At 34.1% G+C, this 20265-nt stretch overlaps 2 protein-coding genes and 1 non-coding gene across 3 annotated transcripts; 1 reads left to right on the forward strand and 2 right to left on the reverse strand.

Moving 5' to 3' along the window:
* Window positions 1-603: 603 nt before the first annotated feature.
* On the reverse strand, window positions 604-4092 carry LOC143562383 (U-box domain-containing protein 45-like). Its single transcript, XM_077050204.1, has 2 exons — window positions 3817-4092; window positions 604-1765 (listed from the first exon to the last, which is right to left on the reverse strand). Exons 1-2 carry the CDS (start codon window positions 4074-4076, stop codon window positions 940-942), a joined length of 1086 nt encoding a protein of 361 aa, XP_076906319.1. The 5' UTR covers window positions 4077-4092; the 3' UTR covers window positions 604-939.
* Window positions 4093-8172: 4080 nt separating this feature from the next.
* On the reverse strand, window positions 8173-8254 carry TRNAS-AGA (transfer RNA serine (anticodon AGA)). The gene has a single exon. It is a non-coding gene; the product is annotated as a tRNA-Ser (tRNA).
* Window positions 8255-16250: 7996 nt separating this feature from the next.
* Window positions 16251-16927, forward strand: LOC143562385 (putative calcium-binding protein CML23). The gene has a single exon (XM_077050205.1). It carries the CDS (start codon window positions 16297-16299, stop codon window positions 16744-16746), a length of 450 nt encoding a protein of 149 aa, XP_076906320.1. The 5' UTR covers window positions 16251-16296; the 3' UTR covers window positions 16747-16927.
* The last annotated feature ends 3338 nt before the right edge of the window (window positions 16928-20265 follow it).

Raw genomic sequence — 20265 nt, forward strand, 5'->3', positions numbered from 1 at the left:
CTTTTGTGTTTGTACAAATTCGATGTTGGATCGCAAAACTATTGCGAATCATAACAAGATGCCCTTATTCATGATATAAGAAGAGGTGTCAACATGGGAATAAAGTGAAGTTGCCAATCTGTTGAGAGAGGTGAGGTGGATGTACAAAAATTTTCATGTTCATTTGTTATAAAATTGCATACACAAAACTATAATTAGGTGACATATAATACTGAAGTTTCTCATACAGCCAAAGTCAGAACAAAATAGGGGGGGGGGGGGGGGTTGGGTGGGGACCTAGACCTGGGACCCTATTGTAAATAACCGGGTCTAATCGGTTCGGGTCTCGCAAGTCTTACCAGGTTTATGTAAAAGAAAATGATCAAACCGGCGAGACCAGACTTGGGCCCGTTAATGGTATTCTTAGGACACCTAGGAACCGACCCTATTGCAAATAACCAGCTCAGTTCTCACGGGTCTTACCCGGTTTACGCTCACCCTTAATAACAAATCCTTGATGATATGTATTTACAAATTAATCCCCTACCTTTCTTTAAATCCCTTAAAACCAAAAAGAGACATAGAAGTCCACTAATAAATCCTTGGTCTAGAAACATAGCAAAGTTAATGGTCAAGAATGTGCAGTTAAAGTTTGACATTTTCCCCCACTCAATGCAACTTTTAGTGATGCCCCTTGAATGATATCAAGCTTGTCTATCCTAAAAGCCATATGACATACTTTTATATGCAAATTGCAAAATATATAATTTATTTAAAAGACTTGTAGAAACTAATCAAATGTACAAAGTTTTTTAAACACACAAGTGACACAACATTTACCAGTCACATGATACCTACCAAACACAAAAGGCCTGGACTGGCTTCCCTACATAACAACAATATTTGATCTCACAAAATGTCCATAAACCATATTCATGGAACATTAAAACAGACACATCCTTATTTCAAAGAAACCTCAGATGAAGTGCACACCAAAGCCCTTTGTTGCAAATGTCTCAAGCTCTGTTCCATGCTAACTTGCACCATATCCGCAAGCATCTTCTTTGCATTCCCACCTTGTTCCTCACCTCCAATCTGTGATATAATATCACACACAATGTTTTCAAGCGTATCCGGCTCGTGTTCGGATCTCGGATACGGTGACTCCCGCAATAACCGAAGCAATGCGTGCGCTTTAGTTTGACAACTCGGGGTACCTTGAACTGTAAGCTCCAACAAACCGGGAATCACGCCTTCTTTAAGTATCGGTTCTCTATATCTACACCGGTCGCTTTCACACATAGTCAAAAGTGTACCAACCGCGTGTTCACGGTTTTGTGGGGACCCACGCTCAATAACCTCAACAACTGCCAGCACACCGCCTTCTTGTTTAGTTAGAGACACTCGCCCTTCTTCAAAACCAACTAATGATTCCAGAAGCGCGGTGCATCGTTCTGAGATTTTTGAGGATTTTTTGGAGCGGTTAAGGATGTTTACTAGGTAAGGAATAGGTTGGGATTTAAGGATGATGGTAAGATTGTCTTTTGCTGATGAGAGATTGGTTAGAGCCATCACTGCATCCATCTTGGCTTGGGGGGTACCCTGGTTAAGGATTTGTACAAGGAACGGGACTGCACCGGATGCACCGATGGTTAATCGTTTTACAGGTGATGCGGATAGTGTGGCTAATAGAGCTGTTGCGTGTTCTTCCATGCTTAAATTATCTAATTGGAAGAAAGTGAGAATCGGTTCTAATGCGCCAGCATCCACAATACTGATCTTGTTTCTGTACAATATATGACATAAAAAAAAGAAACAGATAAACGAAACGAACTGAACATAGACGATCGGTTATAAAAGAAAAACGTGAACATCAATCTATTGAACCTAAAAATTAATAAAACTGGATTCAATTGTAACGGGTGATATTTTCTTTTTTTTTTCATGAAACTAGACTAAATTGTAACGAACCTAAAAGATTTAAATGATTATATGCACAAACGAACTTAGACAAACGTAAACTGACAAACATTCATGAACATAAACGAACAAGCGAGAGATCTGTTCACGTCCGTTGGTTTAACTAGATGAACAAAAAATTTATTAAATAAACGAACACAAACAAACTTCCCTCCAAATGGTTCATTAAACATTCAGTTCATGTACATGCCTACGCGTGATTGTGGGTCCCCTGTTTAACTAAAACAAGATAAAGGAATGACATTTAAAGAGTTGAACTTTGAAATTGTAACAAGAATACAACTTGGTGGCTGTTTAATCTTAATTTCTCTTAGTCATATATTTAGCAGGTTGTGTGACATGTGATTTTACAACTTAGTGGCTGTTTAATCTTAATTTCTCCGAACACAAGTAAACTTTAGACATATGTTTAGCAGGTTGTGTGACGTGTGATGGGATAATTAGCTTGATGTAGAAGATAAAACACAAAGGTGAAAAGAAAAGAAATAAAAGAAAAACCATGAAAGGCCTAAAAGAAAAGAAAGAGTGACAAGTGAGTAAAAGCATAACAAGAAGCATGAGACACCCCACCACAAAAGATAAACATTATCCATATCATAAAAGCATCAGATACCATGCCCAATTATAAAGCATCAGGTGTACAAACATGTTAATCTACTGTACACGTATTAAATGCAACGGTTGTAACGCTATATGATCAGTCAAGGTTATATGAACATATGTCAAGGTGACACATACACCCGAACGCGTCTTACACACGCACATTTGCACATATTAAATACAATGTTTCAATAAATGTCAAGGCGACACACACGCACATTCATGTTATACACACGCACATGGCCTGATAGACGTCCACTTAAGCAGATTCAATCATAATATTTCTACCGAATCAACACAATGATGGTTATCAGTTACTCGTGGGCCCGATGAGTTTTCTAAACTTCTCGCGAAACTAAGTTTCTCGAGTATAAAGATTCATTTCAATCTCATTGTAAATGTTCATTTAAGTAAAAACAATTTAGTGTTATTTTAATTTGGTTTCAACTTTCAACTAACATATACCTTTCTTCAACAGTACATAAATGAATCCTAGGAAGAAAACTTAGCCACGTAGAAGCAGGACCCCGAAAAGTCGAAAACGACATAAACAAGTCTCCAAAATAACCACCACCACCACCATAATATAACTTCAAATTGAATCAATCAACTGAAAAAAAAAAGATTACTTTCTGAAGCAATCAAACTTAACTGCTAATATATGTAAACAGATTCTCACATATTTGAATCATTTGATCTATTTCATCTTTTCAAGTGGCCAATCAAAACACCACTGATTGATGAAAAAGCGAAACCATAAACACAATAATATAATATCACTGTCTTCACCTTTTTTTTTAAATTGATGAATCCGAGGCAAAAAGATGAACATATAAGCACAGAAATGACACAAACCACACTCCAAATCATACAACAATTATTTAATTCAAATCTATATCAAAAACTGTCATCATATCAAATTTCAAAATATAATAATAATAATAATAATAATAAAATTCGATTTAAATAATCCCATGATCCTAATTTTCACAATACCAATCCCACAGCATAGCATAATCATCACAGATTTATACTTAATAACAAAATTAAAAACAAGCTTAATTTTAGTATAAATTTATAATAATTATACTACAGGACAAAAGTGAAAGTTAATATTATTATAGGGTAGTTTGGAATATTAAAAGGTAACTATGTTAGCAGTAAAAAGTGAAAGTTAAAATTATTATCGAAGAGACTAATATAATTTATTATTGAAATATGGGTTCTAGTTTGAATTATTAAAATCCAATAACTTACGTCTCATCCCGGACGGCAAGGTTAAGTAGAGCGAGGAGAGCGGCGGCTTTGGCATCGAGAGAGGGGTACCGCAGCATGGAAACGAGGGATGGTATGGCTTCGGAAAACATACGACGGCATCGGTGGGATGTTTTGGTGAGGCGACGGATATCTTTAGCGGCTTGGATTTTGGAAAGAGGATCGTCGTGGGTGTCGGATTGGATGAGAAGGAGGGTGGCGGTGATAGAGTTTGAGTATGAATATGAATATGAATCATCCATGTGGAGTGGAAGTAAATTAAGGATCACCGACGGAGAGAATGGAAGTGAAGTGAAGTGATGGGTTTTAAAATAAAAGAGAAAGTGTGTGTGGAGTGGAGGTAACGTGAGAAGAGGTGCCGTGGCGTTAAGCAACGTTTACTTTCAACGGCATTTTATTTTTTGGTTTTTTATGTTATGTAAAGCATTTATCTCTTCATTTTCATGTTATATGTTGTTATACATGATCAAAATGTATCCCAACTTTTTTTTATTAGCCGTCAACGGATGTTTTAAATGAGCTTTTACCATGCTGGGATGTGCTTATCTCAGTTAAGGCTAACGTCCGTGAATACTTGTTTGATGGCACGGCAGTGCGATGAGATTAAATTCGTTCAATTCAATGATCTAACTAATAAACGTCACCTACTCGCATAGTCTCTTATTATAACCTGGTGCCGTCAAAACTAAATGATGGAACAGGAATCGAACTTTAGTTACAAAATTATAATAATACTGAATATGGTAAGTACTACAAAAAAATATATGTGATGTGTGTTTAAGTGTTTTAACAAACTCACTCTCTTCATCATAAGTACCTTGATCATCAAATCTATGAGATGGGTTAAATTCGTATACGCTTTTTAGGCAAAATTCGCTTTGTAGCGGACTGCTTGCGTTTAATTTATGTTAAAAATACAATGATGTTTAAAAAGTGTAAGAATAATTCTAGATTATTGATTTAGGGTAATCGACAATCAAACTAATTTGAGTGCCACTTAAACATCAAAATCACGTTAGTTTCGTGAAAAGGAACAAAAACATATATATGAATTGATGATTTTTTTCCTTATTTCATCATTTTAAATACGTGAAAAAACTTTTAAATGTTTTTTTAATATAAAACCAAACATATATGTCTAAATCTCAAATCACATGTATTTTTCTTTAAAAGTTTGGCTTAATTTTTTGTTTAATAAGTTTCATAAATACTATGGTAAAACCATTCGTAGTCAAAACTAGGCAAACCCATGGATTTTACGTCATGTGACGTTTAGTCGGCATTTCAAAATTTTGCAAAAATCAAGTGTAGCGAGAAAATGCCCATAACTTTCACACAATCATTATTTTTTTCCTCCTCCTCCTCCTCTCTCTCTCTCTCCTCAAAGCATGGTCCCTTGCAAGAATGTACATAATGCCACCCAAATGTCCGCTTAAAACGCCACCCATAATGCCTGGGGGACGGTGTTTCCAGACATTATGACTTCAAAACGTCATAATAAGGCCACCACTACGGATGATCTAAGACACATCACATGTATATGACTGGCAGATTGGGTATTGATTTACATCGAGTTGGATTCCAAATACAAAACAAAAGGTTTGGTTTTGGAGATAAAGCAAACCGAGAATGAAAAACTAAACTGTGTTCGATTTCTTAGAAAGTAACTATAGTTTTATATTGAAAATTTGGCCAAGTATTTCAAATTCAGCCTAATTTATTTGAAAGGTAAAAGACTCAAAGTATAACCACAATGACTCTTAATTTTGAAATAACCCTAAATAATATTTAATATAAATTAAAGTTTTTACCGTTTTCAATATAGTTAAACAGTTAAAGTTAATGTAAGACTAACCCACTCGATAGATGTACCAATTTGGATTCTTTTGGATTTTGGCTAGGTCAAAGAAAAAGGAAATTTGGTGCCACAAAACCACACTAAAACGAAGTAGGGGTGACAAACAAAGTGTATAATTAGTGTTGTGTATGAACATAAAGATTCGGAGAAACAAAAACAGAAATTAAATTGGAATTTTCCTTTTCATCTTTCTATTGAATATTGTTCTCTACCTTTTAAGTTTAAGAACGTTCTTGTTATAAACAAATTTATTTAGTGCTTTATGCATAGGTGTGCAAAGTCGGTCTAGTTCGGTTATGGAGGCTTAACCATAACCATAATCAAGCTACAGTTATAGAAAATTGCTTAACCACAATCATAACCAAATGATCAGTTTACCGTCGGTTATGGGTTGCCATCGGTGAAGTTCGGTTGCTTTTAAAAAAACTAAGATGTGTTGTGCACATAACATGTGTATGTTCATGCTTTATTATTTTACTTAATGTGTAATTAATTTTACATCATAAGTAATTATTTACTTCTTGTGTGATTATATTTCCATGGGCAATAATATTTCTCCATCCGTGATCACTTTTTCATGCATGGTTATTTTTCTTCATGCGAAATTATTGCACTTCATGCGTGATTTAGGTCCATATTTACAAATATATCAATGCGTTGATTCCTTTGTTATTTATGTTTAGGCCATCGCGTTGTTTTAAATTGAAATCAATGGTGGGTGTTCACTCGTACCTTTTTATATGATAGGGGTTATTGTATAATAGCTCACCCATTTATATATATAGGTCCAAGGTTCTTTTGAGAACGTCATGAGACACATAAAACATGTTTTTTAAAATAAAATAAAATAAAATTGGAAGAGCTTCTAAGACTTTTAGGGTATTTTTGTAAAAAAAAAAAAGATATCAAGATAGTTATTTATTTTTTTTGACAAAAATCCCCGTTTTCAGCATGTTACATACGTAACAGCCTATGTAAAAATGCATGTAACATGCGAAAATGGTATTTTTTGTCGATTTTTTATAAAATAAAATCTCTCAATGTTTTTTAAATTTATTTTTGGCATAAATATTCCTACAAGTCTATAGAAGATCTTCCAAAATTTTCTTCTTTTATTGTAAACATGTTTTTTTGGTGATTCTCAAAGTTCCTACGACCTCATACCTCATAGAAGTTCTTAAAATATCCTAACTATATATATTTATTATATATAACATTGGATTCGAGCATCAAGATTAACATCCATTGTTGTTTTCCTAATGTTTGTTCATTAGGGGTGAGATAATGACAAAGCACACAAAACCAAAAATCAGACCACACTAAAAGCTGATTATATTCAGTTTGGTGTTTAAAACTAGATCTAAAAAGGTACTTTGTTTGGTATCATAATTATTAAAATTAAGTTGTATGTTTTGTTTGTTCGGCCCACTTTGGTATAGTACCGGACTACCGGTTTCGGTTATAGATTATTTGTCTTAGGACAGTTACCAAAGTAAATGTATGCAGGCCGGCTTATCTATAAAGAAAGTGATGGTTTGGGCTTTTAGGCCCATTTAAAGGCCAATTCTTTTTAATGCTTTTAAATCACATGATTTATATAATAACATAATCTAGATTTCTTTGAAAGAACATCAATATAAATATAGATGTTAATCGTTCTAGTCATGCCCGACAACAACTCCGGCACGCCCATAGGATGGAGCTTTAGCTCACAAATCACAATGGAAATATCTATGTTTCTGAGTAGAAGATGAATAAAAGAGTTCTATAAAATTGTATAATGCTTCAACATTTTGATATTAATAAATTAAAATGATTGGTACTCAATGTGAAATTGATAAATCACTTCAAGCAAGGTATAAAGGAGAACCAAGGTGAACAGTTCTACAAGGTGAAAAAATAGGTTGACCATATATATAGTTCAAGACATACAAGTGAATCTTGAGCATCTCATCATCTCGGAACATCCTTTGTTTCTCGCTCTTATCAAATAATCTATTTGATAGTACTTTGAGTATGCTTGGTCGCTTGTCTAGACCTAAACAAGTAGGAATATCGGTATAGTATCAGCTCGTCTACAAAGTTCCTCCGACAAAACTCCAAACGAATCTACCAATTATGGGCTTTGGTGCATGCCAATCTCCTTAAATGTTTTTTTTTGGTTGATACAGTCAAGTGCCAAAACTTTTGAATGCTATATCTAGCACATATCCTACCATTCAAAATCTTGAATATTTGATCAGCAACTTTTTCTAAAGATATAAGAGCATTTTAAATCGTTCCTCAAGAGGCTCTGAGCCCAACTAGCTTTCTTGGGTAACCACCATCGCTCCAAACTCCGCTATTAATTTCTTTCGACTTTTTTGCATCAAATGAATTAAACTTACGAACTCTGACTGAGATCAAGATCAGTATTGTATTAGTTTTATTCATGAGTCTGCTCAAAAAATAACTGAAAATGAATTAAAAAAAAATCAAAACGTGAGCGGCAGGATTCGAACCTGCGCGGGCGAAGCCCACATGATTTCTAGTCATGCCCGATAACCACTCCGGCACGCCCACAACATGAATAACTATTTACGGGAAGCACAGGAAATAGTAATAACTTTCTATGATATATCGGAATTTAACAAAAATATAAAATAAATGATTCATAGTCAAGTTATAGAAGAGGCTGAAGAGTATGAAATTTGAAATGAGAATCCTGAGCTATTGACGTTAATTTTCAAAAAATAAAACCAAATATTACGAATTAGTCTATCCCAAATACTACATCATGGATTATCTAGAGAGTTCGGAATGATTGTGATTTATGGCTCACAAATCGACCCCATAGATACTATGTTTGATTCGACTGTGCCGGTTTCTTTTTTGTGGTTCTCGTCTCGTAATTGTAAATTTCGCTTGAATTGGATAACATGACGTAAAAACCTGTTAGTTATTATGTAATCTTGGTTTTGTTCCGGTGTGTGTTTTTTTTAATCGACCTTGCCTTTCAAATGAAACAAAAATTGCTGAACCCGTTTCTAGAAGAAGTGAGCATTCATAAGATTAGTGGAAGCCACTTAATCAGAATACATAGTATAATCATTCAATAATCTCAAATCAGTGAATAGTCAAAGAAGTAAACTTTATAATGCACTAAAAATAGTAAATACTGTCATCATACACATCCTTAAAGTTTCTAATCTGATTGAGTTGTCAAGGAAATTAACAAAAATTGAAAATCAGCAACAATGAAGGAAATGCGACATTTATATCTATCTTCCTCCTCAACCATATATATGCTGCTATTAATTGAAACCAAATCAAATCTCCTGCAACAAATGATATTGCTTGCGAATTATCAATGATTGCCCAATTGAATGTTACCTGTCAGATTGCATCTGATTTTGAATATTGAATGCTACTGTCAAACACAAATAAGTTTTATCATTTTTGTATATGTAAAAGTTAGAACTTTTTTCTATAACTTATGAAATTCACTATTCTCTCTTATTCTAAATGAGAAAAATTATTCACATCACAATAAATTTTGCTTGCGATTTTCTTAACAGTCATTTTGCTCAATATCATTAAATACAGCAACGCGGTCCCTAAGAATTGTTATAATGACGATAATAATCTTACATGTTTCAAGCTAAGTAACCAACATTAACGAATAACAATCTGAAATTAATGTTGGTTACTTAGTTTTTTTTTCTTAGTTTTTACCCCCATATTACGGGGGTTGTTTTACATTATTCGTTTCTAATATTTATATATTTTTGACAGAATTACAAATTTTATCATTTAAAAAAAGCCAAATTACAGTTCGTGTCCTTTTTTTAGTTTCCTGGCAGGCGGTGTCCTTTAAACATTTTTTTCCTACACGTTACGTCCTTTACGCTAACTGGGTTAGAAAAACTCAGTTAAATACCCTCACGTGAGACGCATGTGAGGTTATATTGGTCTTTTCAACGGAGTGTTTCAAATATATTATTGTAAAAAATAAAAAGATATACTCTCTCTCTCTCTTCTCGTTTTTTTCTGATCTCTCTACTCCTCACCCTTGTAGCACAGACCATCCTAACCCAAGCCATCGCATAGACCATCCTAACCCAAGTCAACGCCGACAAGCACCGAGGTGAGATGCTCGACCTCCAACACACCGCCGCCTTCCTTCCTCGTACCAACATCACCGCCTCCGTTGACTACTCCAATATCGTTGGGTCTGATCTTGTCATTGTCACTGCTGGGGCCCGGCAGATCCTAAGGGAGTTCAGGCTTAATTTGCTACAGAGGAACCTGTCTCTGTTTAAGAAGGTGGTGCGACGGGTTTACGGTGGGTTTACGGCGGCGGATCTGCTCATGGATATCCAACAGGGTATCCGGTGGGTTTACGGCGGCGGCGGAGGTGGTGGTGGGAATTGAGGGTGTGGGTTTCGTGGGTCAGTGTTGGATTGTCGCCGGAGTTAGAGAAATTGGGTGATTTGGTGGGTTTGAGATCTAGGGTTTCTAGGGTTAATGATTTGGTGGTGATGGAGGTAGAGGCGAAATGGGTAGGTGGTCGGATCCGGTGGTGGTGGAGGTAGAGGCAAAATGGGTTGGAGTTGGCCGGATCCGGTGGTGGATGGGTTGGAGGTGGCCAGATCCGGTGGTGGATGGGTTGGAGGTGGCCGGATTCGGTGGTGGTGGTGGCCGGGTTTCGACCAGGAGGTTTAATGGAGAGTTGACCGGGGTGGTGGTGGTTGTAGATGGGTGGTTGACGGCGGCGGTGGGAATGGAATGGAATCTTCAACGGGTGGGTGGGGGTATGGTGGCCGGAGTGGTTGTGATATGGTGATGGTGTGGTGATGGTGGTGGCGTAAAGAGAGAAAGAAGAGAGAAATGAGGGGAAAGGTGTTATAAATTTGCAGGTACAGACGAAAAGACAAAAGTGCCCTCACATGCGTCTCACGTGAGGGTATTTAACTGAGTTTTTCTAACCCAGTTAGCGTAAAGGACGTAACGTGTAGGAAAAAAATGTTTAAAGGACACCGCCTGCAAGGAAACTAAAAAAATGATACGAACCGTAATTTGGCTTTTTTTAAAGAACAAAATTTGTAATTATGTCTATATTTTTTTGAGTTTTAATTTTATTTATTGTTAGTTTGTTAACAATATACTTAGGGTTTGATAATGAAATGGTTTAATAAATAAATAAGATGTTATAACCCGGTTTAAAGATTATTTGAGTTTGGTGAGACTCATGACCCGCTTATTTTTTATTATAAAATAGTTTCTTAGTATAAATAATATCTTTGATACTATTTTTAGTATATCCATATTTGATAGATTTTCATATCAAATATCTGTTGAGATAAATTTTTAATTACATGAGATGTTATAACCCGTTTAAGGCTATCGAGTTAAGTGTACAAGAAGTCTCTATTTACAAATAAATCAATTTTGTGACTTTAGAAAATATTTGGATGTTTTGTTTATATATATTTAAAATATGTATTAAATATTAATTGCTTGCTACATGCCTACATGTGAAGAAAGACAATAAAGTAAAGAAACCGAACATCATGTTACACACGCAAAGGTAGGTACGTGTCACTAGCAAACACTTTTTATAAACCTACCTTACAAGTCATCAAACCTCCAAACTCACGTCATCTCCGTGGGATTAATTTCTTCGTATATAGAGTTTATACAACAAATATATTAATATTTATTTTAATAATCGATGATCGATATATGGAATGGTATTTTAAACAGACAATCGAGAAATAGTTAACTAATATATAATTCTGTATAGATCTACTACTCATACTGGTATGTAGTGATGAAAACTACTAAACTATGAGATTTAAACTCTCCACCTTTAAAAAGAATGAAACATTTATTACACCATTAGGCCAAATGCCATTTAATAGAAGTCAGATGGTCTAATGCTCGAAGGTGCTATGAAGACACTCAATACACACCTTAATAATGGTGAAGACATTACAACTAATGTAAATTAAGTTGCTATGTGTGAGCGATTTATTACTAATGAAGATGCTCCTGTCGATAAGAATATTGTCGTTAGAGATTGCGTGCCACATAAAGGAAGGATCAAGTCACAATGCGATGCAACTTGTCTTTTCTTGTCTATATATTTATGCAATATTTGTAATCATCTCTAGAGAATCATATGTAGTTTAATTAGCTTGGAAATCACATACAAATCCATGAAACAGAGACCCTAATGTAAAGTTGTTGAAGAGGTAGGTCCCAGCAGAGCCCAGTTGGACCCGCAAGACTCACCTTAAACAGGGACGTCTGCGCAGAGACCAACTGGATCCGCAGGACCAACCATGCTCAGAGACGTGACGTCCTTACGCGCAGTATGCAAGCTGGTCCCGCAGGAAATGCCTCCCATGGTGGACTCCGCCTGTTCCCGCAGCCTCGGATACAAGCCATGAGGGAAGGCCACCCGCGCAGCATGGCTACACGCACTAGGTACTTAGCTCTCGATCATTCAGTGTCACCTGAAGGAATGAGCAAAGCCGGGAGCAATCCCGCACAGAGGCGGGAGGGGGAATACTCCCGCCCAAATAAGCCAGTCTGTATACTGAAGGACCTTTTACTGTACCTGACGAGGTATGGGCGAAAGATCTGATCAAGGATACGACAGCTCGCTGATACAGTATGGCGAGCAGCATGCTCCTGTACTATATCACTATTAAGCCGCTGCCTACTCACTAACTACTGTCATACCACGTGCGTAGCCGGCAGTTGGTGGAAAGGGAATAGTATACAGCAGGCCTGGTCGCTATCAGCCGCTGCCTACCCACCAACTACCAGCAGGGCACGTGCGTAGGCTACTGTTGATGAACAGGAACACTGTTGCAGCCGGCCATACCTCCTTGGAAACCTACCTTCGGCTATAAATACCCCAAATGGTATGATCATCTAAAAACAACATATCTTACATTATCATCATAATATACCTGATATCTGCTCTAGCAATCTCTTAATATACTTTTATATTTAAAGAGCAATCTAGTCTGATTCTCACGCCGGAGGGTGGTCACAAGGAGGAACCCCCCCCCCTTCTCAGTGACGAGCTCACGGTGTCTGTTTTGCAGGTTATCAGAAGAACCATCTTCCAAGGGTCTAACCCCTCGTGGGAAACATCTCTCCAACCCCCAGGTTACCAGTAATCTGTCCGGGGTCCGGTTAGTGTTTCTTCAGTTGTAAACATTCTTTGATAGTTAATTGGACTTGGTGATTCTAATGATAACTTTTGTGTTTTATCATTGTTCTCGAAGATGAATCAAACTTGTGCTCTTGATTAAATAACTGATTAGCAAAGTTCAAACTTCAACCCAAAATCAACTTCTGATAAATTACAATAATATGCTTTCTAGATTAGATAGTGTTATTAGCTAATAGTGAAGACGGATAATTCTCACGCGCTCACATAATCTTTATGTGAACGTAACGTGTAAGTATCACATCAATGCAAGGTCATATCCATGATAAAAGTAGTGCATTGAATTAACTAGAATACACTCCCCTAAATTTGGTCATCAAAATCTACGTGGGAGGTAACAATTTGTATGTGAATCAACGATGATTTTAGATATTGGTTGTTGTTTCTTGTCATAATTGTATCATACGTGTGAAGTAACAATTTGTCTTAATTATGAAGCTAGCTATATTGGATCTTTTGGGCTATAGATTATTTCATATCTATCTTGAATCAATCTCGTAACGCGTCTTCAATAACACCATAAACCCTAATTGCAAAATGGTTAGCCGACCCTTACCATTTTTAATCGATTAAAAATCAACATACGAAACTGATTTTATAACTCATCATTTATTACCACGGAACAATTAATTTATTACCTTTCTATATACTGGATGTTGCATATTTGTTCGAATTTTGGTGTTTGGCGGGCATTAATATGTATGCAATGACAGAAAGTTGGCTGAAATGCTTATTAAATCATTACTATATTACTAGCGGATTTGTTTAAGTTTGTGAGACTAGTTAAGCTTAGGTTTGAGTTCAAGATCATGTCGTTTTGGTTGGTGTTTTTAATAAACCGATCTTGAATGGATACAACAACTTGTTCGTCTAGGTTACAACACTATATTAAAACTTTTGTTTTCGAATACATATAGTTAAAGAAAGAAAATATGAAAAGTCAATTACCGATTAAGTTTTATCAAATGTTTTTGGTCAACTGAAAGCTTTTTATTCTTTTTAACTACCAACGAAACTTTTAAATAAAAAACCAAAGAAGTTTTCTTAATTTTAGTTATTAATTTGCTTGTATTTAATTAAGTTAACGACCATATATGCCCACATGGGGTTAGTTATTACACGATGTGCCTCCTCCTAGTTTGGGTCACCATTCTCAATAATTCAAGCCATGCTAGTTGCATCTCGTTTTCTTATAATTTCTTACTAAAATAAATTAGTTATTTCAAAATATTTGAACTACCAAAACTACGAAATAGTTCCGATGGAATGTTTGTAACCTAACGATATCGATGTGCATATATAATGATGTTAGTTATAAGTGGTTGATTGTTTCAATATAATTATAATATATAATACGTAATTATATAACATATACTAAATAGTTATTATATTAGGCTATTTCCACTTTAATGGGATGGTAATGTTAGGTGTGAAATAGAAAATCAAATGTTCAATCCTTGGTGCAACATTTAGTCGTTCCAAAAAACAAGTCATTATCATGTTAAACTTATATTACGTAAATATTTCCTAATTAACACATCGACAACCTTTTGGGCAAATATATAATTCCTACCTAATTTTCTATTTTTATTTATTTATTATTATTATTATTATTATTTTGCCTTCTCAACTGCTCCAACATCCATTTGTGTTGGCTCCGAAAAATGATACCTTTTTAATATTTAAAAAGTCAATACTTTATAGACTTAATACAATTTCTTTAAATGAATTTATGGTTTAAAAAGTCGCATGCTCATTCTTTATTCTATATGTTATTTGTTAGTCATTTTAATTTGTCACCGATAAATAAGTTAATCACAATTATAACTTGATAAAACAAATTGATTTATATTTATCTAAGCTTAAATATTGAAAAACAAAGTAGTGACGCCATTTCTACTTTGACGGGGTAGTAAGGTTGTTAGGGCATGGAATAGAATGTCATAGGTTCAATCATTGTAGAGTGAAAACGTTTAGTCGTTAAAGAAAATAATGAGCGGTGACTAAACAAGAAATAAAAATACCGAGCATTGCCACATTGTGAATGAAAAAGAAGACAAGTGTGTATGGTTTTTAGAGAATTAAGGATGGAACGTTCTTCACGAAATCGGTCCTACAAAATTCAAGTAATGTATTCCAACAAATTTTAAGTAATCTATTGACGGATCCCTCAAATTTTGTTTTGGACTAGGATAAGTTAGTGCCATTATAGGTAAATCTTTTTATATTTGGAGGTCAGAGATCGGGATAATAGCGATCTTAAATGCTCTTTTTCAAAAGAAACACGGTTAATGAAATTAGTTGGTGTCCACTATGTGAAAGTGAAAGGCAGTCGGTGATCATTTACTAATCTCATGGTACCTTGCCTTGGTAATTTGCCAAATTTATTAGTAGCTAGTGCAGAACCAAGCTGATGCACTCTTTCAAGATACGTGATCTTCTCAAATACCATCATACTTGTGGCCTAGAGAAGGTAAAAACCCTAAGCCTTACAATTGATAATTCTTATGGTTTGTTAGTGTTTATAAAGGACAAGGAACGAGAGCTTCTTTGAAAGCAAGCGTGCTCCCGCCAACAAAATTAATAAGAACATCAAGAGAGTAAGTTAACTTTGGGTGAAGAATATGATAGGAACATGTGAGCTACTTATAGGTATCGAAAATACATATACCAAAAATTATAAAAAATGGGTACTAGTTACAAAAATGCGTGGTACGGTATACACCTTTGGTACCGAAGACTAAAAAAGAGTAAAATACCAGTATCATACCTATCTTAAAATCTCAAAAAATGAATAAAAAAAATTCCTGGTACTATTTACTCATTACTAGAATAGCGAAAAACAAACCGAGTTGGATCAGAACAAATGGTGTTCGTTTTTGTTTTGATAGTATTTGTAATTGATGTTTGTATGTGAGTACTATAAATTTGTTTTCTAACCTAGCATCTCGCGAGTCTCGTGGTTGTTTCATCAATAAAGGTTAAGAAAACTGACTCATTTAATTCAGTACATTAACCATCAATATGTTTATTAATTAAAAAGGGATGGCCCACTTTGTAACTTACGGAATTGATATCATCTCATTGTCACCTTCTACGGTGGAGGCGAATACACCAAAAAATATTATAATCCAAAAAAAAAGCAGTTACTGTATTATTGTAGAAGACGCGTATATATAATAATAATAATAATAATAATAATAATAATAATATATTATAGGTGTAATTAACTGTCACTCCACCGCGTGATTCCAATTCCAAAAACGCGTTTTCCGTTTCCATTCCATATATAACAGCCGCCGAAGGCCAACTTCATCACATTCTAAATATAAATAACCACCACCAGAAGATAGATATTTTCACTTTAACCCTAAAAATGGCCAAAAACACTAATTCTACAAACGACTTCGAGAAAGTGTTCCACAAATTCGACGTCAACGGCGACGGTAAGATCTCCATCTCCGAGCTCGGCTCCATCCTCGGCGCACTCGGCTCGGCCACGCCGGAGGACGAGCTAAAGGTTGTGATGAACGAGATTGATACGGACAAAGACGGATTCATTGACTTAGAGGAGTTTATCGAGTTTCGGAAGCGAGGATGTAACGCCGGTGACGGAGCTGCGGTCAATAAGGAGCTCCGTGAGGCGTTTGATATGTACGATCAGGATAAGAACGGTAAGATCTCGGCTAATGAGTTGCATTCGGTGTTGAAGAGCTTAGGTGAGAAGTGTTCGTTGAAGGATTGTAAGAAGATGATTAAGTCCGTTGATGTTGACGGTGACGGTTGCGTTAACTTTGAAGAGTTTAAGAAGATGATGAACAAATAGTACTGCTTATCGTTCAGGTAGTAGCTTCTAGTTAATCTTCGTCAAATTAACTGCAGTAAATCGTTGGATATATAATGATGAACATGTCAAAATTGACAAAATTATGACGGATTTTGAATATTCTGTTAATCGTGTTTACTGATTTCATCCGCTGATAGATAATTTGGCAACGTCATCGAGAAATTTATAAGGTGTGATTTGTTTTTCCGGTGAATTTGTTGTCAAATTTCTACTTTTACATGATAGTTCTTTCCGGTGAATTTGGTTCGATAACGAGAATAACGAATAATGATGTAACGTGTAATTTGTAAACATCAAATCTTCTTAGTTTTATTTTGTATTTTTGGTGAATCTGGTTTCAGTTTTTTTAACTTTTTCTAGCTGGAGTTTGGTCAATTATTATTGGTGACACGTGGCTTTTAGTTTATTGGAGGATATGTAACTGATCACGAGAAGTTAGTTGGCTTCCGAACTAACTTTCTCTTGTTGAGTCATGACCGGTTTAAATGTTTTAGCCATAAGTTTTTATATGTTGGTTGGTTTTGGTTTCTTCCTATAAGATAATGTAGGTGACGAATAAGACTTTTTGATACCGCGGTTTTAAAGCGTTTAAACCAATGAAAAAATGACATGTCATCAAATCATGTGATTTTCAAGATCATATTAGCTACTTGATTAGAATTTTTTTATAAATTAGTTGTGATCTTGTGAACGGGTCCTTGTTATTAGTTCATGTGATTATTTTATATTTATCTTTTTCTTATAACGACGATTTTTTGTGTGTTTGGCTGTCATATTTTTAAAATTGGAGAACCCGTTACCTCACTCTGAACATTGTAACAATTTTGAAACCTTTAAACCAATAGAACCAATAGAAGACCGAAACATTATCGAGTATCAAAGTGATTTTCTGGACCTTATCATCTATGGTGTTCCAAAGTTTTGCAAATAAAATACATATCATCTTGATATTTGGTACCTAATACTTAAAAGAATGTAAGTGGAACGGTTTTGAAATGTTTAGATCAATAGAAGACCAACAAGTCATCAAATCATGTTATTTTCTAGATCTTATCAACTAAATGATTCGAATTTTTAAAAATAAAATATACTTATCACATCTAATGATTCAATTCTTTTGACTTCAAATATTGTAAACTAGTTTGAGGCCCGTGTATTACACGGGTAATTGTTGAAAATTTTAAACTTTGACCATTAAGTGAAATACAGTCAACAAATTTTGATCATATATTGTTAATACAATTACAATTAAATTAAAATTACAAAAATTACATAACTAAGATTACATAAATATATTACAAATAGGTAAAAACTTCCTTTTACACTATATTTGTAATTGTATTAGCATGTATACATTACTTATCAAAAATCAAAATTTTTAGTCCATGTCTGCTTATAACTCTTAATAAAGTAACATATAGGCATGCTTATAAAACTTGATATAGCTATATATCTCCAAGTACAAACCAACTCCAGATAAATGATAATATATATCCATGATACTAATAGAAAAATATTCATGCACATAAAATATCATAGCTTTTAATCAATTAATATGATGTCATTCGAGAACATCTCCTCATGTTTATCCAAAAAAAACATGATTATCTCAAAAACCATATACCTGAACTTTGATGATATAATTATCATTAGAATCTTTACAATCTGAAAGTAATTGATCATGATAAATTTGTTTTCATTAATATTTTGTGTATGACAAATTTTTAATTGACTTTATATTTTACAATTAAAAATTGTATAATCAAGCAACATAATAAAACCGAAAATTTAAATATAACAAAATGATTTTTTATTTCATATGAATGTAATTGTCAGGAAAATGAAAAATGCATACTAACATTAAAACCATGTTCAAATAATAGTGATTAATCTAAGTTAAAAGAATATTAGAAGATTTAAAGTTGCATAAAATGAATGTAGTGGTTCTTATTTATAATCGTTGAAAGTAGGGGTGCTATTTACCCGTAACATGAAACTCAAACCCAAGAAAAACCCGTACCTGAACCCAAACTAACATGACCTGAGAAACTCGAACCCAAGAAAATACTAACCCGAACCTGAACCGAAGTAATTCGGGTTGGTTCTTGGGTCCGAATTTTAGGTTTCGGGTCAACCGAAAACTTTTAGTTTTAAAATCATATATATATTTAGATATTAAAGGCTAAGCCTTAGTCGCTTACATTATCAGAATTTAGTCCAAGTCGATTGTTCTCATTCCACATATTATGAATCGAATGTTTATTGTTTATTATTTTGAATATAAACCATAATAAACACTTTAATTAACACTTCAAAATTTATTAATCGCATCTTGTCAATCCATATGGAGAATACTTATTATATGTAGTAATGGATTTAGTTAGAATAAACCTATAATTTTAATGTCATATATTAAAATGACTTAAAATATAAGGACCATATATGAAAATTAGTTAAAAAAATTTAAGGAGGGCTATAATATTGACAAGTGACAAAAGTGGTAGGCTTTTATTATAATAGATAGATGAATCTTTGAAATGTTTAAACAAGCATATGATCAAATCATGTGAGTATATGGATCTTATCTACTTGATTTAAGAGCATTCGCAATATGGAAGACACAATAACAACAAAAAATCATGTATGTCAATCGTCGCATCATAAAAATTCATCTAATAAGAACACAAAAAAACATTGTCACATCATCACCATCTTTTATATTTATTTTAATTTTAATTTTAATTATCTATTTTTTTTATTAAAATTCAACACTGTAAAAAGACCCCATCTCATATCATTTTTTCCAAGTTTTTATGAAAGGACTTAATTGAAAAATGCCTCTTAAAAATCACTCCCAAGAGAAATGTGATATGAAAAAAACTTAAAAGAACAACCCTTATTTCATTATGAATGCTCTACACCTTGTAAAAAAACGTTACTTATCATCTGATGATTATGTTTCTTTTGATTTAAAAGCATAATGAAAACTATGTAATTGTTTTAAAACCATGTAAGACAAAACACATCATTAAATCTTTTGATTTTAGCTGTTAAAATCAGGTAAAATATTCATTTTTAAAATTTGTTAAATTTCTTGAATGGTTAATTGTTTATATTAAATTAAGCATGACTTTTAAAAATCCGTAGAAATAAGGGTTAAGGGAGAGCTTGACTTCTAAAAATCCGTAGAAATAAGGGTTAACGGATAATTGAACTTTAATTTATATTTAGGAAAACATTTATACATTATATTTTTTGTTGATATGTTCTATAAGTATACGGTGAGTAAAAATCATTTTTTTGATTGGATCATAGGCTTTGTTATGTATATGAGGAGTATGAAACCTGTTCGAGTTGACTTTCTTGATGCTCGTAAGCAATTGGAGAACTTGAAAATGATTGATTTTCATACTACTAGGTGGACTTTAATGTTTGAGATCAAAAGGATTAATTTTAATCTTCAAAATTGATATAAGCATTTGCAACATATTGTGATAA

The sequence above is a fragment of the Bidens hawaiensis genome, unplaced genomic scaffold, assembly GCF_021521415.1.
Source record: "Bidens hawaiensis isolate Kalapana, Puna unplaced genomic scaffold, B.hawaiensis_p1.1 tig00020951_1, whole genome shotgun sequence".
Lineage (NCBI taxonomy): Eukaryota > Viridiplantae > Streptophyta > Magnoliopsida > Asterales > Asteraceae > Bidens > Bidens hawaiensis.

Coding starts and splice junctions, on each gene's coding strand:
- LOC143562383 (XM_077050204.1), bottom strand. CDS start 4,076: ATGGATGATTCATATTCATATTCATACTCAAACTCTATCACCGCCACC. Junction 1,766..3,816: donor CTTGCCGTCCGGGATGAGAC/GTAAGTTATTGG, acceptor TATATTGTACAG/AAACAAGATCAGTATTGTGG.
- LOC143562385 (XM_077050205.1), top strand. CDS start 16,297: ATGGCCAAAAACACTAATTCTACAAACGACTTCGAGAAAGTGTTCCAC.